Source organism: Mustela erminea, chromosome 17, assembly GCF_009829155.1.
Source record: "Mustela erminea isolate mMusErm1 chromosome 17, mMusErm1.Pri, whole genome shotgun sequence".
NCBI classification, from domain to species: domain Eukaryota; kingdom Metazoa; phylum Chordata; class Mammalia; order Carnivora; family Mustelidae; genus Mustela; species Mustela erminea.
Window position 1 is genome coordinate 28,371,200 of NC_045630.1, and position 20,048 is coordinate 28,391,247.

Genomic DNA, 20,048 nt, shown 5'->3' on the forward strand with positions numbered 1-20,048 from the left:
TTACAGGAGTTAGTCTGAGATTGTGGTGCAAATATAGAGGAGATATATTTTCATATAAATTATTATTTTTTTAATATTCTTATGTTTTCACCAGTTACTTTATTTCATTTCAGTATGTCTGAGTCAGTGATACTTAACCTTCCCCCCATCTTCCTCCCCAAATAAAACCTTTGAGAATCTGATAAAACTCAGGGATCTTATTCCCAGAAGAATGAGATGTGTATATAAACAATTTTTCATATCATTTCCAAGATTAATGGATGCTTTGATCTAAGCCAAATACTGTCATTGTGGTTTTCATATGCAAGAATATTTTTAAAAATCAGCTGTTTGCTGATATAGGTTTATATGCAAGGCAGTCTGGTGGGGTGCAGGGGACACTAGAACTAGGAGTTGGGAAACTTGGTTTCTAATTCTAGCGCTGCCATTATCAAGCTTCATGACTTTGTAACTGTTTTACTTGTCATGCCTTTTGGTCTTCTCCATATCAGATTGGTGTGGTGGAAAGTGCATGTAGCCTTTAGTGTTAAGTACTGACCTGAGGTGGCTGTGTCGTCTTGACTTGGCCAGATACTACCTGTGTGACCTTGGACAGAGTTCTTTGAATTTTTTTTTTTAATGTTATTTTTATTTCTCTGCCAAAAGAAGAAAAATGATCCCAAGTTCTTTGGGTTTTATTTATTTCTAAAGATTTTATTCATTTGTCAGAGAGAGAGAGAGAGAGAGCGCACAGTGGGTGTGCAGTGGAGAGCTGCCGATAGAGGGAGAAGGAGGCTCCCTGCTGAGCAAGGAGCCCAATACAGGACTCCATCCCAGGACCCAGGGATCGGGACCTGAGCCTGAGCCGAAGGCAGAGGCTTAACTGACAGACACACCCAGGCATCCTGTTCTTTGGGTTTTAAAGATTAAATGAAAAGAGGTGTTTGAAAAAGCTTAATAATATTTGCTTTTGATAGGGACAGAAGTAAATGTTAGTATCTCATCTTGAAAAACTAGGTTAGAACCAGATGATCTCTGAGGTCTCTTTTACCGATAAAATTTTGAATTCTTGTTATAACAGAATGATTTGGAAAATTTTTTATGGCAGCATAGATCTGAGTTCATATAGGAGAGCCATGAGTTTTCAAGTCTGTAACACTGATGTTGACCATGTTTTTTTACCTGTTTCCATATTGCAGTGTCTGACATATAATAAATCTCAAATATTTATTTATAATTTTTTAAGACTCATTAAGGAATAATGTAGATTAGAATTTCTTAATTTAGAGTTTCTAAGTACCTTAGAGATTTCTGAGTAGATTTCCACAGGTCTGTGAACTCTCTGAAATTACACACAAAATTTTTAGTGTGCCTAAATTGTAGTAAGGAGCTATAGCTTTTATAGTGAACAAGACACATTAGGTCTTAGCTCTTGTCGAATCTGTATTCTTATAGAAGATGGATATTAAGTAAGCAGATTAAAATATAAGAAAGAGGGGCGCCTGGGTGGCTCAGTGGCTTAAAGCCTCTGCCTTCAGCTCAGATCATGATCCCCGGGTCCTGGGATCAAGCCCCACATTGGGCTCTCTGCTTGATGGGGAGCTTGCTTCCTCCTTTCTCTCTCTGCCTGCCTCTCTGCCTACTTGTGATCTCTGTCTGTCAAATAAATACATAAAATCTTTTAAAAAATTAAATATAAGAAAGAAAATGCTACTTACAGATGATGGAAATGTTTTATAGAGAATTTAAATACATGATGGGTTAAAAAGTGATTTAGAGTTTTAAGTGGTCAAGGAACACTTGACATTTTTGATAGCATCAAAGTAAATGGTTTCCAATTCAAAGATTAGAGAGAATACCTCATATTATTATACTAAGGTGGGAACAAGCTTCCCTTGAATAGCTGGACAGTACTAGGGAGGTGGAATGAGTGTTAGAAAATGAAGTTGAAGTAGAATTATAAGTCGTATCAATTAGGGCTTTGTAAACCAGTATAAGAAATCCAGAGTTTATTGGAAATCTTACAGAAAGCTGTTTTAGGATTTTAGCTGAAGAATGATGAGAAAAGGAAACTCAAAGTAGAGATCTGATGATTCCAACATACAGGAGTTTAAGAGATCAAAAACACAGTCAGCAAGTTGGAGGGGACGAGAGGAATGTGTTTCATTGACACTTTCAAGAAGCAGGAAGTTAGTAGTCATCTGTTTTACATCTTATTGAGAAGACAAATAAGATTAGAACAGTGACCTGACCATTAGATTTGGCAGTAAGGTTAGCAGAATTGCTGTGAGGTCAGTAGCTATTAGCGCAGCTTTGTGACATTGGTTTTTGAATGAAGTCACATATAGTTCTTCCTTACTTCTATTTAACCTTTAATTTGTGAATGGTGATATGGCTAAGAGTTTGGGTTTTGTGCGAGAATATCTGGGTTTAGTATTTTAGCTCTTTCTTTTTATCTTACTCAGCCTCTCTAAACCTCCATTTCTCAAATCTGTAAAATGGAATAACAGTAATTATCTACCTTTTATAAGTGCTCTGTATGCAAGGCATTTAGCATAGAATGTGGCACATAGCTGTGTAATGGTAAAAATTGTACTGTATTGCCCTTTGAGGTTTGTATAGTTACAGTGTTTGAGAGAATAAAGTGCTGTGTTTTGTTATCTTTACTTAATGGTTAAAAAATTTTAAGTTGTTTCAAGACTATACTAATAAAAAGGAAGGAGCCATTAAATTACTTTGCAGAGATTAACACAAGATCAGATTCTTCACAGCATTAATATAAATTGCTATGCTAATCTATAGAAAAGTTCATGTGGGTGATACTTTATTGATTTAATCAGGTTCAACAAGCAGTTTTCTGACTAATACCTATTTCTTTTTTCTGAGTATTATGTCTTCTAAAACTTTACTCCTTTTTTTATTTTGGAGCATTTTTTAACCCCATACACAAATGTAGCATTTGAGTGCAGTTGAATAGAGTAATTAGATACTGTTCTCTTTTTTACCATTCCAGATGAGAGTTTCAGTTTATTAAATAGTAATAATTTTATATAAACATAACTGTAGCTACTCAATCTATTTAATTAAATCTATTTTATTAGAAGTATTTATCTTTAAAACATTATAGAAATCAAAATGTGAGCAGTTTCTTTCTTTACTCATTCTTGTTATTGCAGGGGCCATTTTAACACACATGCAGATAACTTTAATTTTATATCCTAAACATGAAATTAACCTGGTAAAATCCATTTATCTTATAGCACACTTTGCAAAAACCCAAACAAAACTAATATTACTTAGAAGGCGGATATTATGACCGTGCCGTTTCACTGTTTCCCCAATAATTCAGTCTGGCACATAGTAGTGCTTAGTAAGTATTTGCTGAATGAATGAAACTGCTCTCTCACCAATAAGTGCCTTACATTTAAGGTTGAGTTATTTCAATAAGACAAGAATTAAATATAATGCTTGAAGAATAAGGTATCTAGATGATTTACTTTCCTAGTTAATTACAGCTTAAATAATTTTTTCCATCTTTGTAAGCAGTCTCTCAAGCAAAATCAAATCTTGGAGAACCTTGTAATACTATTACTTTATTGTTCTGAACGATGTTCATATTTTTAGAAACGACATTTAGAGTAAGTGTATACTTACATGCTGGAAGTTTCAGGTTGAATTTTATATAAAGAATTTCTGTTAGACACAGGTGATAAATTTTGTGATTTGGCTATTATCTTCTGCCAAAAACAGAGACTAGGCAATGGAATTTGATTATGATTTGAATTACAATTCTGTCATTCATAAATTTGAGAATTTAAAGAATCTTTTGAAGTAAATAATTTTAACTGTGCAGTTGTTCAGTACAACACACAATAGCAGTAAATAAAGGCTATACCAGGGGCTTAAAGATAACTATCTGTAAATAAAATTCTTAATAATATTTAAGACCCTTAAAAACAAACTAAAAAAGCCCCTAGACTTTTTATTTAAAGTCCTTTTTTTTTTCCTTAAGATTTTATTTATTTATTTGAAAGAGAGACAGAGATAGCTAGAGAAAGCAAGAGCAGGGAGGAGAGGGAGAAGTAGGCTCCTCGCCAAGCAGGGAGCCTGATTGGGACCTTAATCCCAGGACTCTTAAGATCATGACCTGAGCTGAAGGCAGATGCCCAACCAACTGAGCTACCTAGGCGCCCTACCTATACCCAATTTGATGATAAAATATTTTAAGGTGGTTTTTGTTTTATGCCAATTTTTAAAAACTTTTTTGAGGTGTAACATGTACAGAAGTGTACATATCATCAGTGTACAGCTTGATAAATTTTCACAGCTGAACAGATAGATGTAACTGGCATTCACATCAAGAAATAGTATTATTGGGAGGGAGACAAACCATAAGTGACTCTTAATCTCACAAAACAAACTGAGGGTTCCGGGGGTGGGGGGTTGGGAGAAGTGGTGGGGGGGGTTATGGACATTGGGGAGGGTATGTGCTTTGGTGAGTGCTGTGAAGTGTGTAAACCTGGCGATTCACAGACCTGTACCCCTGGGGATAAAAATATATGTTTATAAAAAATAAAAAATAAAAAAAATAAAAATAAAAAAAGAAAAAAAGAAAGAAATAGTATTAGTAACCACCTTAAAAAGGCTAATTCTGGGATGCCTGAGTGGTTCAGTTAAGCGGATGCTTTTCTCTCAGGTCCTGATCCCGGGGTCCTGCGATCGAGTCCCACTTCGGGCTCCCTCCTCAGCAGGGCGCCTGCTTACCCCCTCTGCCTGCTGCTCTCTCTGTGCTCACACTCTCACTCACTCTCTCTCCGACAAATAAATAAAATCTTAAAAAAAGAAAAAAAAAAGGCTAATTCTTCTATATAATCATAGACTTCAGTAAACTTCAGAGATGTAGATACTGGATCTAACTTTATTACTACATTTGTTACCTTGAGCAAGTAATTTTTTTTCTGGGGTCCATTCCCCATCTCTACAGTGAGGGGATAAAACTAGATGTTTTGTTATGGCTCTGATGCTATAGAAGTGCAAAACAATGTACTATAGTGATAACAGTGTGGTATAAAATGTTGTAGGTAGTAGAGTGAACGCACGGTTTAATTGAAAAGGAAGACACACTGATTTTTCTCTTTCTCTCTCTTTTTTGTTTTCCAGGTTATATTTCACACTATGTGCTGACTGTATCTACAGAAGATATTTAAAAAAAAAAAACTTTTTTCAAAGATTTTGATTCCAGTGGAATCTTTGCTTTAGATTATTTTCTCTGTGTGTGTGTGTGTTAGTGAATTGTAACTCCAGTAACAATGCCTGTACAAGCTCCACAGTGGACGGATTTCCTCTCCTGCCCAATTTGCACTCAGACTTTCGATGAAACAATTCGAAAGCCCATCAGTTTGGGTTGTGGCCATACTGTCTGCAAGATGTGCCTGAATAAACTTCACCGCAAGGCTTGCCCATTTGACCAGACCACTATCAATACAGACATTGAGCTCCTCCCCGTGAACTCAGCATTGCTGCAGCTGGTGGGTGCTCAGGTGAGATGGGGCACTTACTGTTCAGTTTCTGAGTGTATGTGTTTTTCTCCTAAGGGAAACTTGAATTAAAATTGGACAACATTGCCTTTTACCTAAATAGACAGAAAATTCCACTGGTACTGTGCAAATCCTTTATTTCAGTGTGTTGGGAGATACATCGTGGGGGTGTAGTGTTCCTTGGTCATAGCACAAAACAGTCCCTTAATCTGATGGTCAGCCTTTCTCAGCAATCTCAGCTGTTCAGATCACTAGAGAGACCTAAGAGGATAAGTCACAGAGACCTCTTAATATTGAGGAAAATACTGCTCATAAAACCATTGCTTTTTCCTTAATAGGAAAAGTGAAGCTACTTCAGACAGTTGTCCATAATAGACACTAACTGAAATGAAAGATGAAGACGGTGACAAGAACTCTAGAGCATATTGGGAACCATTTTTCTAGAGTAGAAGCAAATATTCCTAGGTATCTAAATGTTAAAGTTAGTCTAGCAGTTCTGATGGTAATACTCTAAAATTTAATGTCCTTATTCTCAAATTTAGGGATCAGTAGTATCTTCAGAAGATTTCACAAAGCCAAGGGAGGTGGGTTTTGAAAGCTAGATATGATTTATTTAAGTAATCCTTTACTAAATGTTCAGAGTGTGAGTCTGAAATGCCATATATTTACCAAAAATCATTTTTTGAATAAATATACTAGAACTTTGGATCTGGCCGCATTGATGTTCTCTAGATCAGTCTTGATAAAAGCTGCTAAAATGTACGAAAGGTTGATATTATGTATGTTGGAGATGAAGAGAGCAGTTGTAGAATAACTAATTCAAAAGGAAAACTTATTTATAAACCTCTCTTGTGATGTTACCAACAACACTACAAAATATTTGTCAAAAGGGGAAGTGCAATAATAGGTCCTTTTGCTTCTTGCACTTAATTTTTCATTTCATAATAATTTCTTTTTATTTTGAAAATCCCATAGAAACATTTAAAAAATAGACTTACTAAGAGTAATAATTTTAAAAATATACTATTTTAATAATAGCAAATAACCAAGGCTTGCTTTTTTTTTTTCGTGAAATTGTCTAAAGATGAACTAACTCTTTCTACAAAATGAGTAAGACCTTGTTATATCTTAACTGAAACAACTAACGTTTATATTTGAGGATGGGGCATTTTATTATTATTATTTTTTTTTAATTTTAGGTGGTTAACATACAATACAATATTGGTTTCTGGAGTAGAATTCAGAGATTCATTACTTGTTTACAACACTCGCTGCTCATAACAAGTACCCTGCTTAATGTCTATCACCCATCTAGCCCATCTCCAACCCACGTCCCTCTCTCTGCCCTCAGTTTGTTCTCTATCATTAAGAGTCTCTTATGGTTTGTTTCCCTCTTTTCTTTTTTCTTTTCCCCCTTTCTGTGTGCTCATTTGTTCATTTGTTTTCTTTCTTAAATTCTACATATGAGTGAGATTATATGGTATTTTTCTCTGCCTGATTGATTTCTCTTAGCATAATATGTTCTAGCTCCATCCATGTCATTGCAAACAAGATCTCATTCTTTTTGATGGCTGAGTAATATTCCATTGTAGATATACACCACGTCTTCTTTATCCGTTCATCAGTCGATGGACATTTGGGCTCTCCCCATAGTTTGGCTATTGTTGATAGCGCTGCTGTAAAACATGGGGGTGTATGTATCCCTTCGAATCTGTATTCTTATATCCTATGGGTAAATAACTAATAGTGCAATTGCTGGATCATAGGGTGGTTCTATTATTAACATTTTGAGGAACAAGGACAGGGAATTTCAATATATAGTAGTCACTATTTTAACTCTAAATATTTCCATTAGAAAGCTGTTAGAGTTCATAAATGAATTAGGCAAAGTTGCAGGATACAAAGTCAACACATTAGTTGCATTTTTATACACTATCAATGAAAAATCCAAAAGGAAATTGAGAAAATGAATCCGTTTACACTAGCATCAGATAATAAAATACTTAGGACTAAATTTAGCAAAGGGGGAGAAAGACTTGTGCACTGAAAAGCTACAAAACATTGCTGAAAGAAATTTAAAGAAGACATAAATAAATAGACATAGTTCATGGATTGGCAGAATTAATATTATTAAGATCATAGTACTACCCAAAACCATCTACAAATTCAATGCCAGCTGTATCAAACCCCCAGTTGTGGTTTTCCTTTTTGCAGAAACAACAACAACAAAAAGCCAATCCTAAAACTCACATGGCATCAGAAGGGACCACAAATAGTTAAAACAATCTTGAAAAAGGACAAAGTTGGAGGATTTAGACTCCACATTTTGAAACTGCAAAGCTACAGTGATCAAGACAGTATGGTACTGGTATAAAGATATACATTTAGTTCAGTGGAATAGAACAGAGCCCAGAAATAAACCCACGCATGTGAAATGATTTTTGGCAATGTTTCCAAGACCATTCAGTGAGAAAAGGACAGTTTTTCCAGCAATTGGTGCTGGGAAAACTGGATATCCAAATGCAAAAGAATGAATTTGGACCCCTGCCTCACACCAAATACAAAAACTAATTCAGAATGAACCAAAGGCTAAAACCACAGAACTCATAAATCTTCATGATCTTGGAGTAGGCAGTGGGTGGGTTTTGTTTTGTTTTTTCTTTTTAAGATAGGACATGAAAAACACAAGGAATAAAAGGGTAAATTGAATTAAATCAAGTGCTTCAAAGGACCATCAGGGAGTGAAAGACCCAACTCTCAGAATGGGAGAAAATAATTGTAACTCACATATCTGAAAGAAAGTCGTGTCTAGGATATATAAAAGACTCTTAAAGTTATGGACTAAGTCCTTTATAAACCATTTGTTTCTAATGAACTGATGCAGTTTGGAATAAAAACCTAATAGCAACTAAAGTTTTTCTCCCTTCTGCTCCCTACTTGCAGCTTAGCCTTGTAAGTCTATAACCTTTTTTTTTCAGATTTAGATGTGCTGATAAATTCCCCTGCAACTTCATATGTAATAAATAAATAAATAAAAGATTCCTATAATTCAGTAATAAAAAGGACATAATGTTAAAATGGGGAAAGATCTGAATAAATACCTCATCAAAGAGGATATACAGATGGTAAATGAACAATGGAAAGTTGCTCAATATCATTTGTCATTAAGGAATTGCAAATTAAGACAACAAGATTATGCTACATACCAATTAGAATAGCTAAAATCCAGAACACAATAAATACCAAGTGCTGGTGAGGCTGTGCAGCAACAGAACTCATTGATTGCTGGTGAGAATAAAAGATAGTGTAGCCACTTTGGAAGTAACTATATATGATTCTTTGATTTCTGTTAATGTGAAATGTCCAAAGTAGGCAACTCCATAGAGACAGAAAATAGATCATTGTTTTCCTAAGGTTGGTGGGGAGTTGGGAGGAAATATGAGAGGGGAGACAAAAGAGTATGATACTGTCTTCTTTGGAGGGATGATGAAAATGTTCTAAAATTGTGGTTATGGTTTTACTGTTATGAATATACTAAAAACCATTGAATTGTATATCTTAAATGGGTAGCTTATATGGTGTACAAATTACATTTCAGTAAAGCTATTACAAAACCAAAACCAGTGCATTAAATTTTGTGTATTAGTATAGAAAAGGCCTTTGGAAGAATTCAGTAAATTTCATAGGCGCTTTGATGTTACCACAGAGTAGCAGTGCATAAAATATACTCAGTAAAACAATGAGTACTCATACAGACCATTTCTTCTGACCTGAAGGTCCCTGAGCAGCAACCCATTACTTTGTGTAGTGGGGTTGAAGATACAAAGCATTATGAGGAAGCCAAGAAATGTGTAGAAGAATTAGCATTGTACCTGAAGCCACTCAGCAGTGCTAGAGGTAAATCGGATGCAGCTACCCATGCTAAACATGTTTAAACATCATTAAAGATGTTTTTATTATCATAAAAATTGTACGGGTGCCTGGAGGGTGCAGTCAGTTAAGTGTCTGCCTCTCGGTTTCAGCTCAGGTCACGATCTCAAGGGCATGAGATTGAGCCCCGTGCCAAACTCTGCTCAGCTCAGCGTTTTCTTGAGTTTCTCTCTCCCTCTGTCCCTCAACCTCCTCTCTAAAATAAATCTTTTATTTTACTTATTTGTTTGTTTATTTATGTATTTTAAAGATTTCATTTATTTATTTATTTATTTGAGAGAGAATGACAGAAATAGCAGAAGAGAGTACAAGCAGAGAGGAGAGGGAGAAGCCGGCTCCCCGATGGGCAAGGAGCCCGACACGGTGCTGGATCCCATTACCCTGGGATCTGAAGGCAGATACTTAACTGACTGAGCCACCCAGACTCCCCATAAATAAATCTTTAAAAAAAAATTGTGGGCTGTAAGTGAATGCTAATGAAATTTACTTATTTATTATAAATCAAACCCACAAACACTAAATAATATCATTACAAATCACATTAAATAGGTGACTTCAGAGTTTATGTGATGTTGGAAACATTTGAATGAGTTGCAAATATAAGTGAATGTGGTTTCAGAAGAGCTCTCCATCATTTGACAACTCTGGATTGTCTGCCTTCTATTCAGTTTTATATGGTGTGCCATAGGGAATGAAATAAAATTGGAAGTTGCTCTTTCTGCCTATACCATTATGACTTGTTATTTCATTAGGAAGGTAAAATTAACCATTAGGAAGTAAAATGCCAGAACTGTTAGGACCTCAAGATTTGAGTCTTAATATCTGGCCTTTTCCCCTTTTCCCTCCGTGGTTATGATGAATAATGATATATTTAAAGTTGTAATGAGTGTTATATTTACATGAGATAATGAGATAATAGCTTTTGTATACTTTTAAAATGCAGACTAGGCTTTATATAGTTTTATCTATTATTTATTTTAAACATTACAGTAGAACTGGGAACTATTCATGTATGTATAAATCAGTAAGCCCATCAGAGAAGTTTTTCTGGACTCTAAAATTGCATTGTAAACCTAGAAATAACTTTTTACTCTCTTTAAAGGAGTGGGTCTGAATAGCACTACTCAGAGTGTTCTGAGTCGCCCAATGCAGAGGAAGCTGGTGACTCTGGTCCACTGCCAACTAGTGGAAGAAGAAGGCAGGATTCGTGCTATGAGAGCAGCCCGATCTTTAGGTGAACGAACAGTTACAGAGCTCATTCTTCAGCACCAGAATCCTCAGCAACTCTCCTCTAATCTTTGGGCAGCAGTCAGGGCTAGGGGCTGCCAGTTCCTTGGACCAGGTATGTGATGAAAGTTTGATATTTACTCTACTAATAATTCTAAAAGTATGATGTTAAGAACTATAAGTGTGATATACAAAGGCTAGTTTTTCTAATACTCTGTTATTACCAAGAAATATTCCACTTGACACTCACGGCTTGGGTAATTCCATGTCAGTATTTTAGAGCATGTAAAACATTTCTCAGTGTCAAAAGTTTTCAATTTGATAGAAATTTTTTTTATCTGCCTTCTTAAGTAAAATATGCAGAGTATAATATAAAATTGCCCCAAAATGGTTAGAAAGTATAACTGTGACTATGTATTACAGTGTTGTGTTGCCCATGGAGTGGTACCTGCAGAAATTGTTAAATATTGCCCTTCTAATAAACAAATTTATCTTACCTTTATACATGATAAATTTTGGTTTTGCCTAACTTTCCCTAGCAATGCAGGAGGAAGCTCTAAAGCTGGTTCTCCTGGCCTTGGAAGATGGTTCTGCTCTGTCAAGGAAAGTCTTGGTTCTCTTTGTGGTGCAAAGATTGGAGCCACGGTTTCCTCAGGCCTCTAAAACTAGCATTGGGCATGTTGTTCAGCTCCTTTATAGAGCTTCCTGCTTCAAGGTATGAACTAAGGTTATATTTCAGCTTAAAAGGAAACATTATCTTTTTCCCAAACTTAAGTAATAAAACTTTTTTTTTTATATTTTATTTATTTGACAGAGATCACAAGTAGGCAGAGAGACAGGCAGAGAGAGAGAGGAAGGGAAGCAGGCTCTCTGCTGAGCAGAGACCCTGATGCAGGGCTCGATCCCAGGACCCTGAGATCATGACCTGAGCTGAAGGCAGAGGCTTTAACCCACTACAGGTGCCCTAGTAGTAAAACTTTTGAGTTAATAAAGTTGCCCCTAAGAAAATTAAAAGAGTTTTTGTTTTGAAAAATGTAAAAAATAATAATAATAAATGAAAGGAATTTAGATGGTGTCCTATTAAAGTTAAATCTTATTTTATTATTTTTTTTTAAGATTTTATTTATTTATTTGACAGAGAGAGAGATCACAAGTAGGCAGAGAGGCAGGCAGAGAGAGAGAGAGGAGGAAGCAGGCTCCCTACTGAGCAGAGAGCCCGATGCGGGGCTCGATCCCAGGACCCTGAGATCATGACCTGAGCCGAAGGCAGAGGCTTTAACCCACTGAGCCACCCAGGCGCCCCTATTATATTAAATTTTGTATATTAGATACTGAACAACAACAATTTGATCCACATATGGATCAAACTGAGGTTTATAGATTTTGATATTTGAAGAGGCTAATAAGCTGTGTGTCATTGTTCCACTAAGGCTATATGCAGAATTGGTCTGAAAACAGAGTAATTGAAGCAAGAAGTTTCATTTTGCTCTTTGCTTCTGCTGTAATTCCACATGTACAGTACTGGAGTTCATTTGTCATTTCATTTTCAGTATATATAGTAAGGCTGGACATACTCTTTTTTTTTTTTTTTTTAAGATTTTATTTATTTATTTGACAGAGATCACAAGCAGGCAGAGAGAGGAGGAAGCAGGCTCCCTGCTGAGCAGAGAGCCCAATGTGGGGCTCGATCCCAGGACCCTGGGATCATGACCTGAGCCGAAGGCAGAGGCTTAACCCACTGAACCACCCAGGCGCCCCTGTACATATTCTTTTGTATCCCAAATTGAATCAGCTCTGCTTTAGACAATCAGTGCTTCCTGTGTAGCCTTTATCATTCATCCTGTTTTCCTGACTTCTTAATGTGAAGGCTTCTTGCTTCTGTCACACACATAGCTAGTACTTCATGGACCAGAGAGGCAAGCCACTAAAAATTTTTTGATTCATACAGACTGTAAGGATATCCTTTCCTGGGTCACCATGTCCCCTCATCTGACACTCAAACTAAAAAATCCTACGGTCTGCTGTAGTTTATTTTCTCATTTCCTGAGAAAGCATGGTTTATAAAATCAACAGGAAAACATTTATTTTTATAAACACTATATTTTATATACAAACATAAAATAATTTATATATTTATTTATATATTATATAAATTATATGAATTACATAATTGTAATGATAGAAATAATATTGTTGAGTTACATAATTGTAATGATAGAAATATTGTTACATATTATAAATATATAAATAACAATATATTTCATAAATATGTTTTGTAAGTTAATAAGACATTCGTAAATAATAAAATTATTTATATATTTTTTAAGATTTTATTTATTTATTTGACACAGAAAGAGAGCACAGGCAGAAGGAGTGGCAGGCAGAGAGAGAGAGGGAGAAGCAGGCTCCCCCCTGAGCAGAGAGCCCCACCTGGAGCTCCATCCCAAGACCCTGGGATCATGACATGAGCCGAAGGCAGACACTTAACTAGGTGCCCGGAAAGCATGCCAGTTTAATTTAAAAAAAATTTTTAAAGCTCTGACTAAATGCCCACATTATTTTTCTTTCTAGAGTCAGATTATATATATACTGAAAATGATGTGTGCACTCCAGGTCTGTACCCAACCCTGTTCTTGGCCATAGGTGCCTCTGGGACTATTAGAAACTTTAGCCAGAATAACTCCCAAGTAGTTCACATTGTCCCCAAATAACTCACATTGGTTGTAATGATTATAATAACATGATTGTACAGTGTTATGTGCAGTACACTTCAGAATGTCTGTCTGCTTCCAAAGTTCTTTGTTCTATAATAACAGCACAGACACAATATTACAAGCTTAAAAAATAAAAAGAAAGAAAAGGAAATCTATCCTTCCCCTGTGAAGAATAATAAGGGGTCCAAAAGCCCCAGAACACCCACAGTGAACCTCTCAATTCTAATTAAAAGCATTAATAGTAATTGAAAAGAGATTGGAAATTTATAAAAATCCAATTATTTTTCATTTGGGTCCTGATTCTTTCCCTTTATTTCATTGTCTACCTGCTTTCTTCTCTTGCTGGTAATACGTGGCACAGTCTCCATCATGAGAAGACTTATCTTCTCTCATTGCGATAGGTCCATATCCTAAATTTTATTCACTATGTTAGAGTTTCTGTTAAGTATCTACCAATACCTGTTTAATTTAATTTGTGGAACTCACATCGATGGAGCTCACATCTTCCATTATTCCTTGTAGCCGTGTCTGTCCATATAGCTGTGTTCTAACTGCATCCTTTTAGCATCTCTTTTATTCCGTTTACTTTTTCAGGGGTGCCTGGTGGCTCAGTCCTTAAGCATCTACCTTCGCGAAGCTCAGGTCATAATAAATAAATAAATAAGATCTTTAAAGAAAAACCTTTTCAGGCAGGGATAATTAGTACAGTACAGTTCCGGGACTTACTGTAGACATGCATCTCTTGGAAATCTTTGACTGTTTTTAGTTAAAACACAGTTTTGAGAACCTAGTATATCATATGGAAGACATTCTACATTTTAATAAGGTTTAGCTTGTATTGAGAGGATGTTTTTATACATCCACACATGCATTTGGTCTTTTGACTTGCCTTGAAATGGTGGCAAAATATATTTGTTTTTGTGACTCTAGTTCTTTTTTTTTTTTTTTAATCTATTTGGTCTTTTATAGATTTGCCTAACAAAATTGAAGTTAGGACTTCTTGTAATAAGAATGGAATACATTTAAAAATATAATCAGGATGACCTAGAAGTCTTGCTGTAGTTTTCTTTGGAAGGAAAAAAATGGGAATTTTCTGCTAGAGGAATTTGAGTCCTTGTGGGAATAAAAGGTTAACAAGGTAAAAATATGTTCTGAAATATGTTAGGATACAGGTGATCCTGGAGTAGAATTAATTATTTTGCTTTGGGGGTTCCTGGGTGGCTCAGTTGGTTAATTTGAGTTGGCTCAAATCGTGATCCCGGGTTTCCGGGATTGATCCCTGTGTGGGGCTCCCTGCTCAGTGGAGAGCCTTCCTTTATCTCCCTCGCCCTCTCCCTCTGCCCCCCCCACCCGCTCATGTGCTTTCTCTCTCTCTCTCCCCCATGCACACTCTCTCTTACTCTATCTCACATAAATAAAATCTTTTAAAAAATATTATTTGACTTTGATTTCCTGAGCCTTTGGCCCAAATCCAGCTTGATTCAAAATGTAGCGATACAGCAAAGATAACAATAGTACCTACCTCAACAAGTTTAGAGAAGTAAATGAGTTAATATATCAGTATGATGGTTAATAAGTTAACACACTGACTAGAGCATACTAAGGGCTCAATAAGGGTTAATCATTTTAATTACTAAAAGATATTATCATTATTATTATTTTATACTTTCTGATGGTGGCCAAGCCTGCAAAACTCTGTGGAATATTAAGCTAAGTACAGATTAATCGTCTTTAGAATCATACCAGCATCTGAATGACACTCTTTCAGTTAGGTTGTCAGCCAGCTCAATGCCAGGCAAGCCCAAGTTTGATAATCCACAATTATGAAGAAGAAACATACATTGTTGTTGTTATTGTCTTTTTCAGAATAATTGCATATTTTCCCTCTTTTAAAGTCCTTGCTGTGTGTGTGTGTATATACACATACCTATGAATGTATATAAAAGAAATAGACTCCATATCCAATGTGGGGCTTGAATTCATGCCTTGAGACCAAGAGGCACATGCTATACTGGCTGAGCCAGACAGGTGCCTTGAGTATTTTTCTTCTTTGAAAAAATGCGTATCTGCACATCTCTATATGTGTTAAAGTCTATCCAGTCTAGTTTGCTCCAGCACATATTCATTCTTTCTGTAAGACCTGTTTGCAAGATTTTTTTTTTAAAGATTTTATTTATTTATTTGACAGAGAGAGATCACAAGTAGGCAGAGAGGCAGGCAGAGAGAGAAAGGAGGAAGCAGGCTTTCCGCCGAGCAGAGAGCCCGATGCAGGGCTCGATACCAGGACCCCAGGATTATGACCTGAGCTGAAGGCAGAGGCTTTAACCCACTGAGCCACCCAGGCGCCCCTGTTTGCAATATTTTGATGTCTTTGAAGGGGGAAATGTAAGGCAAAACAGTGTGTTCCATTTTAATCTTGTTATTGTTGTTAAAAGAAATTTGTTATAGGGACACCTGGTGACTTAGTCAGTTAAGTGGCTGCCTTTGGCTCCGGTCATGCTCCCAGGTCCTGGGATGGAGTCCCACCATTGGGCTCCTTGCTCAGCAGAGAGCCTGCTTCTCCCTCAGCCTCTGCCTGCCACTCTGCCTGCCTGTGCGCACACTCTCTCTCTCTCTCTGACAAATAAATAAAAGCTTAAAAAAAAGAAATTTGTTATATTAAAAATGATCTGTTCTCTATATGTGCTCTTGTAAAGTATAAACTCATTTTCTTTCTTACCTGACTCATAAGATTGTTGTTTATCTTACTAGGTCACCAAGCGTGATGAAGACTCTTCTTTGATGCAACTAAAGGAAGAATTTAGAACCTACGAAGCTCTACGGCGAGAACATGACTCCCAGATAGTGCAAATTGCTATGGAAGCAGGCTTACGAATTGCACCAGACCAATGGTCCTCATTACTTTATGGAGACCAGACTCATAAGTCCCATATGCAGTCAATTATTGACAAGGTAGACCTTTTTTTGATCCTTACTTCTTGGACTAATATTGGAGTTTGGGTAATTCATGATTTAGTAATTTGTTTAATGAATGTATGTTAAAATGAATACTGTATGTCAGGCTCTTATAAATTACTTATCTGTAGCTGAGTATCATAGCTAGTCACATAGTAATTCCAGTTTGTTTATATAATTAGTGTATAATGACATCATTCATATAAGATTTGACTAGTGTTATAATAGGTCATCTAGCACACTCTAGTATTCTTTAGAGAGTCTTCCATCTCTGTCATTGTTGCCTCTCTCCCTTGTTTTGTTCCCTGAGTTTTCATCATCGCGTTAACTAAACCCATCTTCTAAATGCCTTTATTGTTCTCCTGTAACAGCCATTCAGTCATCTGGAGAATGTATACATTAGGGTTTCTTATGATTCTTAGCAACAGTAATTTCACATAAGTTACCAATCATTCTAGGATTGATCAGATTTTCAGTAAACTTATTTTTACTTTATCTCTTTGTTATGATAAGAAGATCACCAGAGTACACATGATCAGGCTCCATTGTTGCTGGCTCTAAGTGCTGTATTTAATTCTGTTAAAACTAGGGTAAATCCTATAATTGTTTTTGTTGTAATTCAACATGAAATATACAAAAGTATAAAAAAAGTCTTAAAGCACCATGTAAATATATATGTTATAATAGCATTAACTTTTACTATTTTACCTTAAATACTTAAAACCAGCGAGATGGTTATACTTTAGAGTCTACCCACATTTAATTTAAAGAAGTAAGATCAAGATGTAAGGGTAGATCAAATATAATATTATTTAACACTTATTGAGAGTTCACTGGCGCCTCATTTTAAATAACCCATTTAATCCTTTCAATAACCCTGCGCTGTCCCAGAGAGGTAGATTAAGTACATTTCTCCAGGATGGCATAGGTAATCAGTGACAGGGCTGGATCTGAAGTTGGGTATACTGGTCTAGAATCCATGTTCTTAACCACCAGATCTTTCCAGACTATTCTGTCACTTCTTGTTATTCCCAGGATAGGATTATTTGAATGAATAGTGTATTGATGTCAAAGGACAATTGGGAAATGGTTTTCTATGCTTGTTACGTAATTTTCAGTATAATGTATATTACTTCTTTTGTCCTATAAATCTTTTCTAGATATCTTTGCTCAAACTTTACTTGCAACTCCTAGGTCTGAAATTATGCAACTGACTGATTATAATGTATTGAAACCTTAGTAATGGTCTCTTAGAAGAGTAACTTTCTACCTTGAAAGAGAAACTTGGCTGGGTTTTATAAAGATTCTACAAGGAGGTTGACCTTTTTGGGTGAATTAGACTAAGTAGTTTATTCTGTAACAGTATCCTCACATCATGAGCAATAATTTGAATTTACTATCCAGAGACTTTACAACAAACTGATAAACAGACTTCACAGTGTATGTGGCATCTTATTATCTAGAGTGGTATAACTTCCTGTGGTAACGAACACTGTCTAATGTGGTGATCACTAGCCACCCATGGCTGTTTAGCCCCCAGAATATGACTGTGCAACTGAAGAGCTACATTTTTATTTTATTTTATTAATTTTAACTTAAATAGCCACATATTGCTAGTGGCTACTACTACATTGCTACTACACATATTGCCACTGTGTTGGACCTTACAGAGAATTTATTAAAAGTGATAATGAAAATCAGTAATCATAGTAAATTAATGGATAAGCATGAATTACCAGTTCACAAAGAAGAAACATACGTAATTGGTAGAATAGAATTCAGCTCCAGTAATAATTAAATACACATTTAAAACTGACATTACAGGGGCACCTGGGTGACTCAGTGGGTTAAGCCTCTGCCTTCAGCTCAGGTCATGATCTCAGGGTCCTGGGATCGAGCCTCAAAAGTATCAATTGCTACATTATTTATAAAGTAGAAAATAAGCAAATGGTTAAAGAAGTTACTTTTCTGGTCAGAACACGGTTATATGGCCATTAAAATTAGTTATTTCAAGACAGATACTCTCTTCAGCTGATAAATAACATTCAGTTTCTTTTAAAAAAAAAAGTGAAATATTTGTATTAAGTGTCAGTGAGGATACATGGGTGTTGTCATTTTATTAGACACTTTGAAGTATTTCCTAATAAAAGTGGTTAGCAATAGAAAAATGCTTTTGTTGGGGTGCCTGTGTGGCTCAGTGGGTTAAAGCCTCTGCCTTCTGCTCAGGTCATGATCCCAGAGTCCTGGGATCGAGCCCCACATCGGGCTCTCGGCTCGGCAGGGAGCCTGCTTCCCTTCCTCTCTCTCTGCCTGCCTCTCTGCCTACCTGTGATCTCTGTCTGTCAAATAAATAAAATATTTTTTAAATGCTTTTGTTAAAATACTAATGGTAACCAAAACTGTAAGTTTATATATTATAAATTTGTAAAAAGCATGCAAAGATGAAAAAATTGAATAAAGGCTTGTTAGCATTTGAATGTATGTTTTTTTAAATGTATGCTTTTTTTTAAAAAATTACGTTTTAAAGAGTGACCTTTTAGGGGAGCAAAAGTCTCATCTTTGTTAGTAAAAGGCATAGAGAGCTAAATGTTTCCAAGTAAGTTACTATAGCCTAATCAATTTCCCCTATTCAAAGTCCTATATATAGGGCCTCTCAGAGGAGTTAATGTAAGAAAGTGTGTCATTAATTAAGCTTGAGGAAGATACACAGCCAGATAACTTCCAAGAATCCCAAGCCATTATAAGATTGTTTTCGAGTTGGAGTGGACTTTGGAAATTTTTTAGTCCATATCACAGATGGACTTCCGAGTGAGTCCGTAAAGGCTGTGTCCATTGTGGTGACTTTTGGTCTCGAACAGAACTTGAACTCAAGCTCAGTTTGACTGAGTTCAGTTTCATTGTTTTTGGTATTGTATAGCGTTCTCTCTAGACTCCAAATTTCAGTTCTCTGGAAGCACTCCAAGAGCCAAAATAATACAGTGCTCTAAGAATGTAAGATGGAAAGAGTATACTTCCAAATTGAGGAATTGAGAAAGGGTCAGACACATTTGAGGATTGTGCCATCAGAGGGAAGAGAGTTTATAGTCTGCCAAGCTGTGAAGGCAAGGGAGTATAGGGTTTGCTCAGGCACCAGTAATCCAGTCTGGCCAAAGCCTGAAATGTATGGGAGGATAAAATTAAATGTAGTAAGTTGCAAAAATGATTGCAATATTACACATAGTTTTTACTTTAAAAGGATTGGCTGGGTTTTGGAAAGTTAATATTTATCTTTTTTAAGTTGCAGACCCCAGCCTCTTTTGCACAAAGTGTTCAGGAGCTAACAATTGCTCTCCAGCGAACTGGAGATCCAGCAAATTTGAACCGACTAAGACCCCATTTGGAGCTATTGGCAAACATTGACCCTAGTCCAGGTAAATTAACCCCAAGGGAAATTAATGGACTGTCCTTTGTGTGCCTCAGTGCTGCTCAGTGATTCTTTTAATTACCTTTTGTTACATTCCTTTTAGACACTGTGTAAGTTTCTGGCCCCAACCTTGTATCTCTATCTTTATTGCTTCAAACCTTTTTACTTACTGCTCACTTCACCAGGGAAGTAGATTCACTCTGGGATCCTTCGTTTTCTCTTTCTCATATAACAGAATTTTGCTCTATTTACTGTTCTCATCTATTTTGACAAAACACAAGTTCACTAATTTTTTTCTGTATT

The 20,048-nt window shown here is 36.1% G+C and overlaps 1 protein-coding gene across 6 annotated transcripts in view; it reads left to right on the forward strand.

Annotated features, from left to right (window-relative positions):
- The window catches only part of RC3H1 (ring finger and CCCH-type domains 1), an 84,842-nt gene that overhangs the window by 28,600 nt on the left and 36,194 nt on the right, over positions 1–20,048 (forward strand). For 4 of the 6 annotated variants that reach the window (XM_032317085.1, XM_032317081.1, XM_032317082.1 and 1 more), the window contains exons 2-7: positions 5,140–5,519; positions 9,293–9,413; positions 10,549–10,788; positions 11,213–11,388; positions 16,139–16,339; positions 19,620–19,752. In XM_032317085.1, coding sequence (XP_032172976.1) covers positions 5,289–5,519; positions 9,293–9,413; positions 10,549–10,788; positions 11,213–11,388; positions 16,139–16,339; positions 19,620–19,752 — 1,102 coding nt within the window. In that variant the 5' untranslated portion in view covers positions 5,140–5,288. Of the gene's footprint in view, positions 1–5,139; positions 5,520–9,292; positions 9,414–10,548; positions 10,789–11,212; positions 11,389–16,138; positions 16,340–19,619; positions 19,753–20,048 lie in introns of those variants that run through there. The other 2 variants (XM_032317084.1, XM_032317086.1) reach the window with 2 other exon arrangements.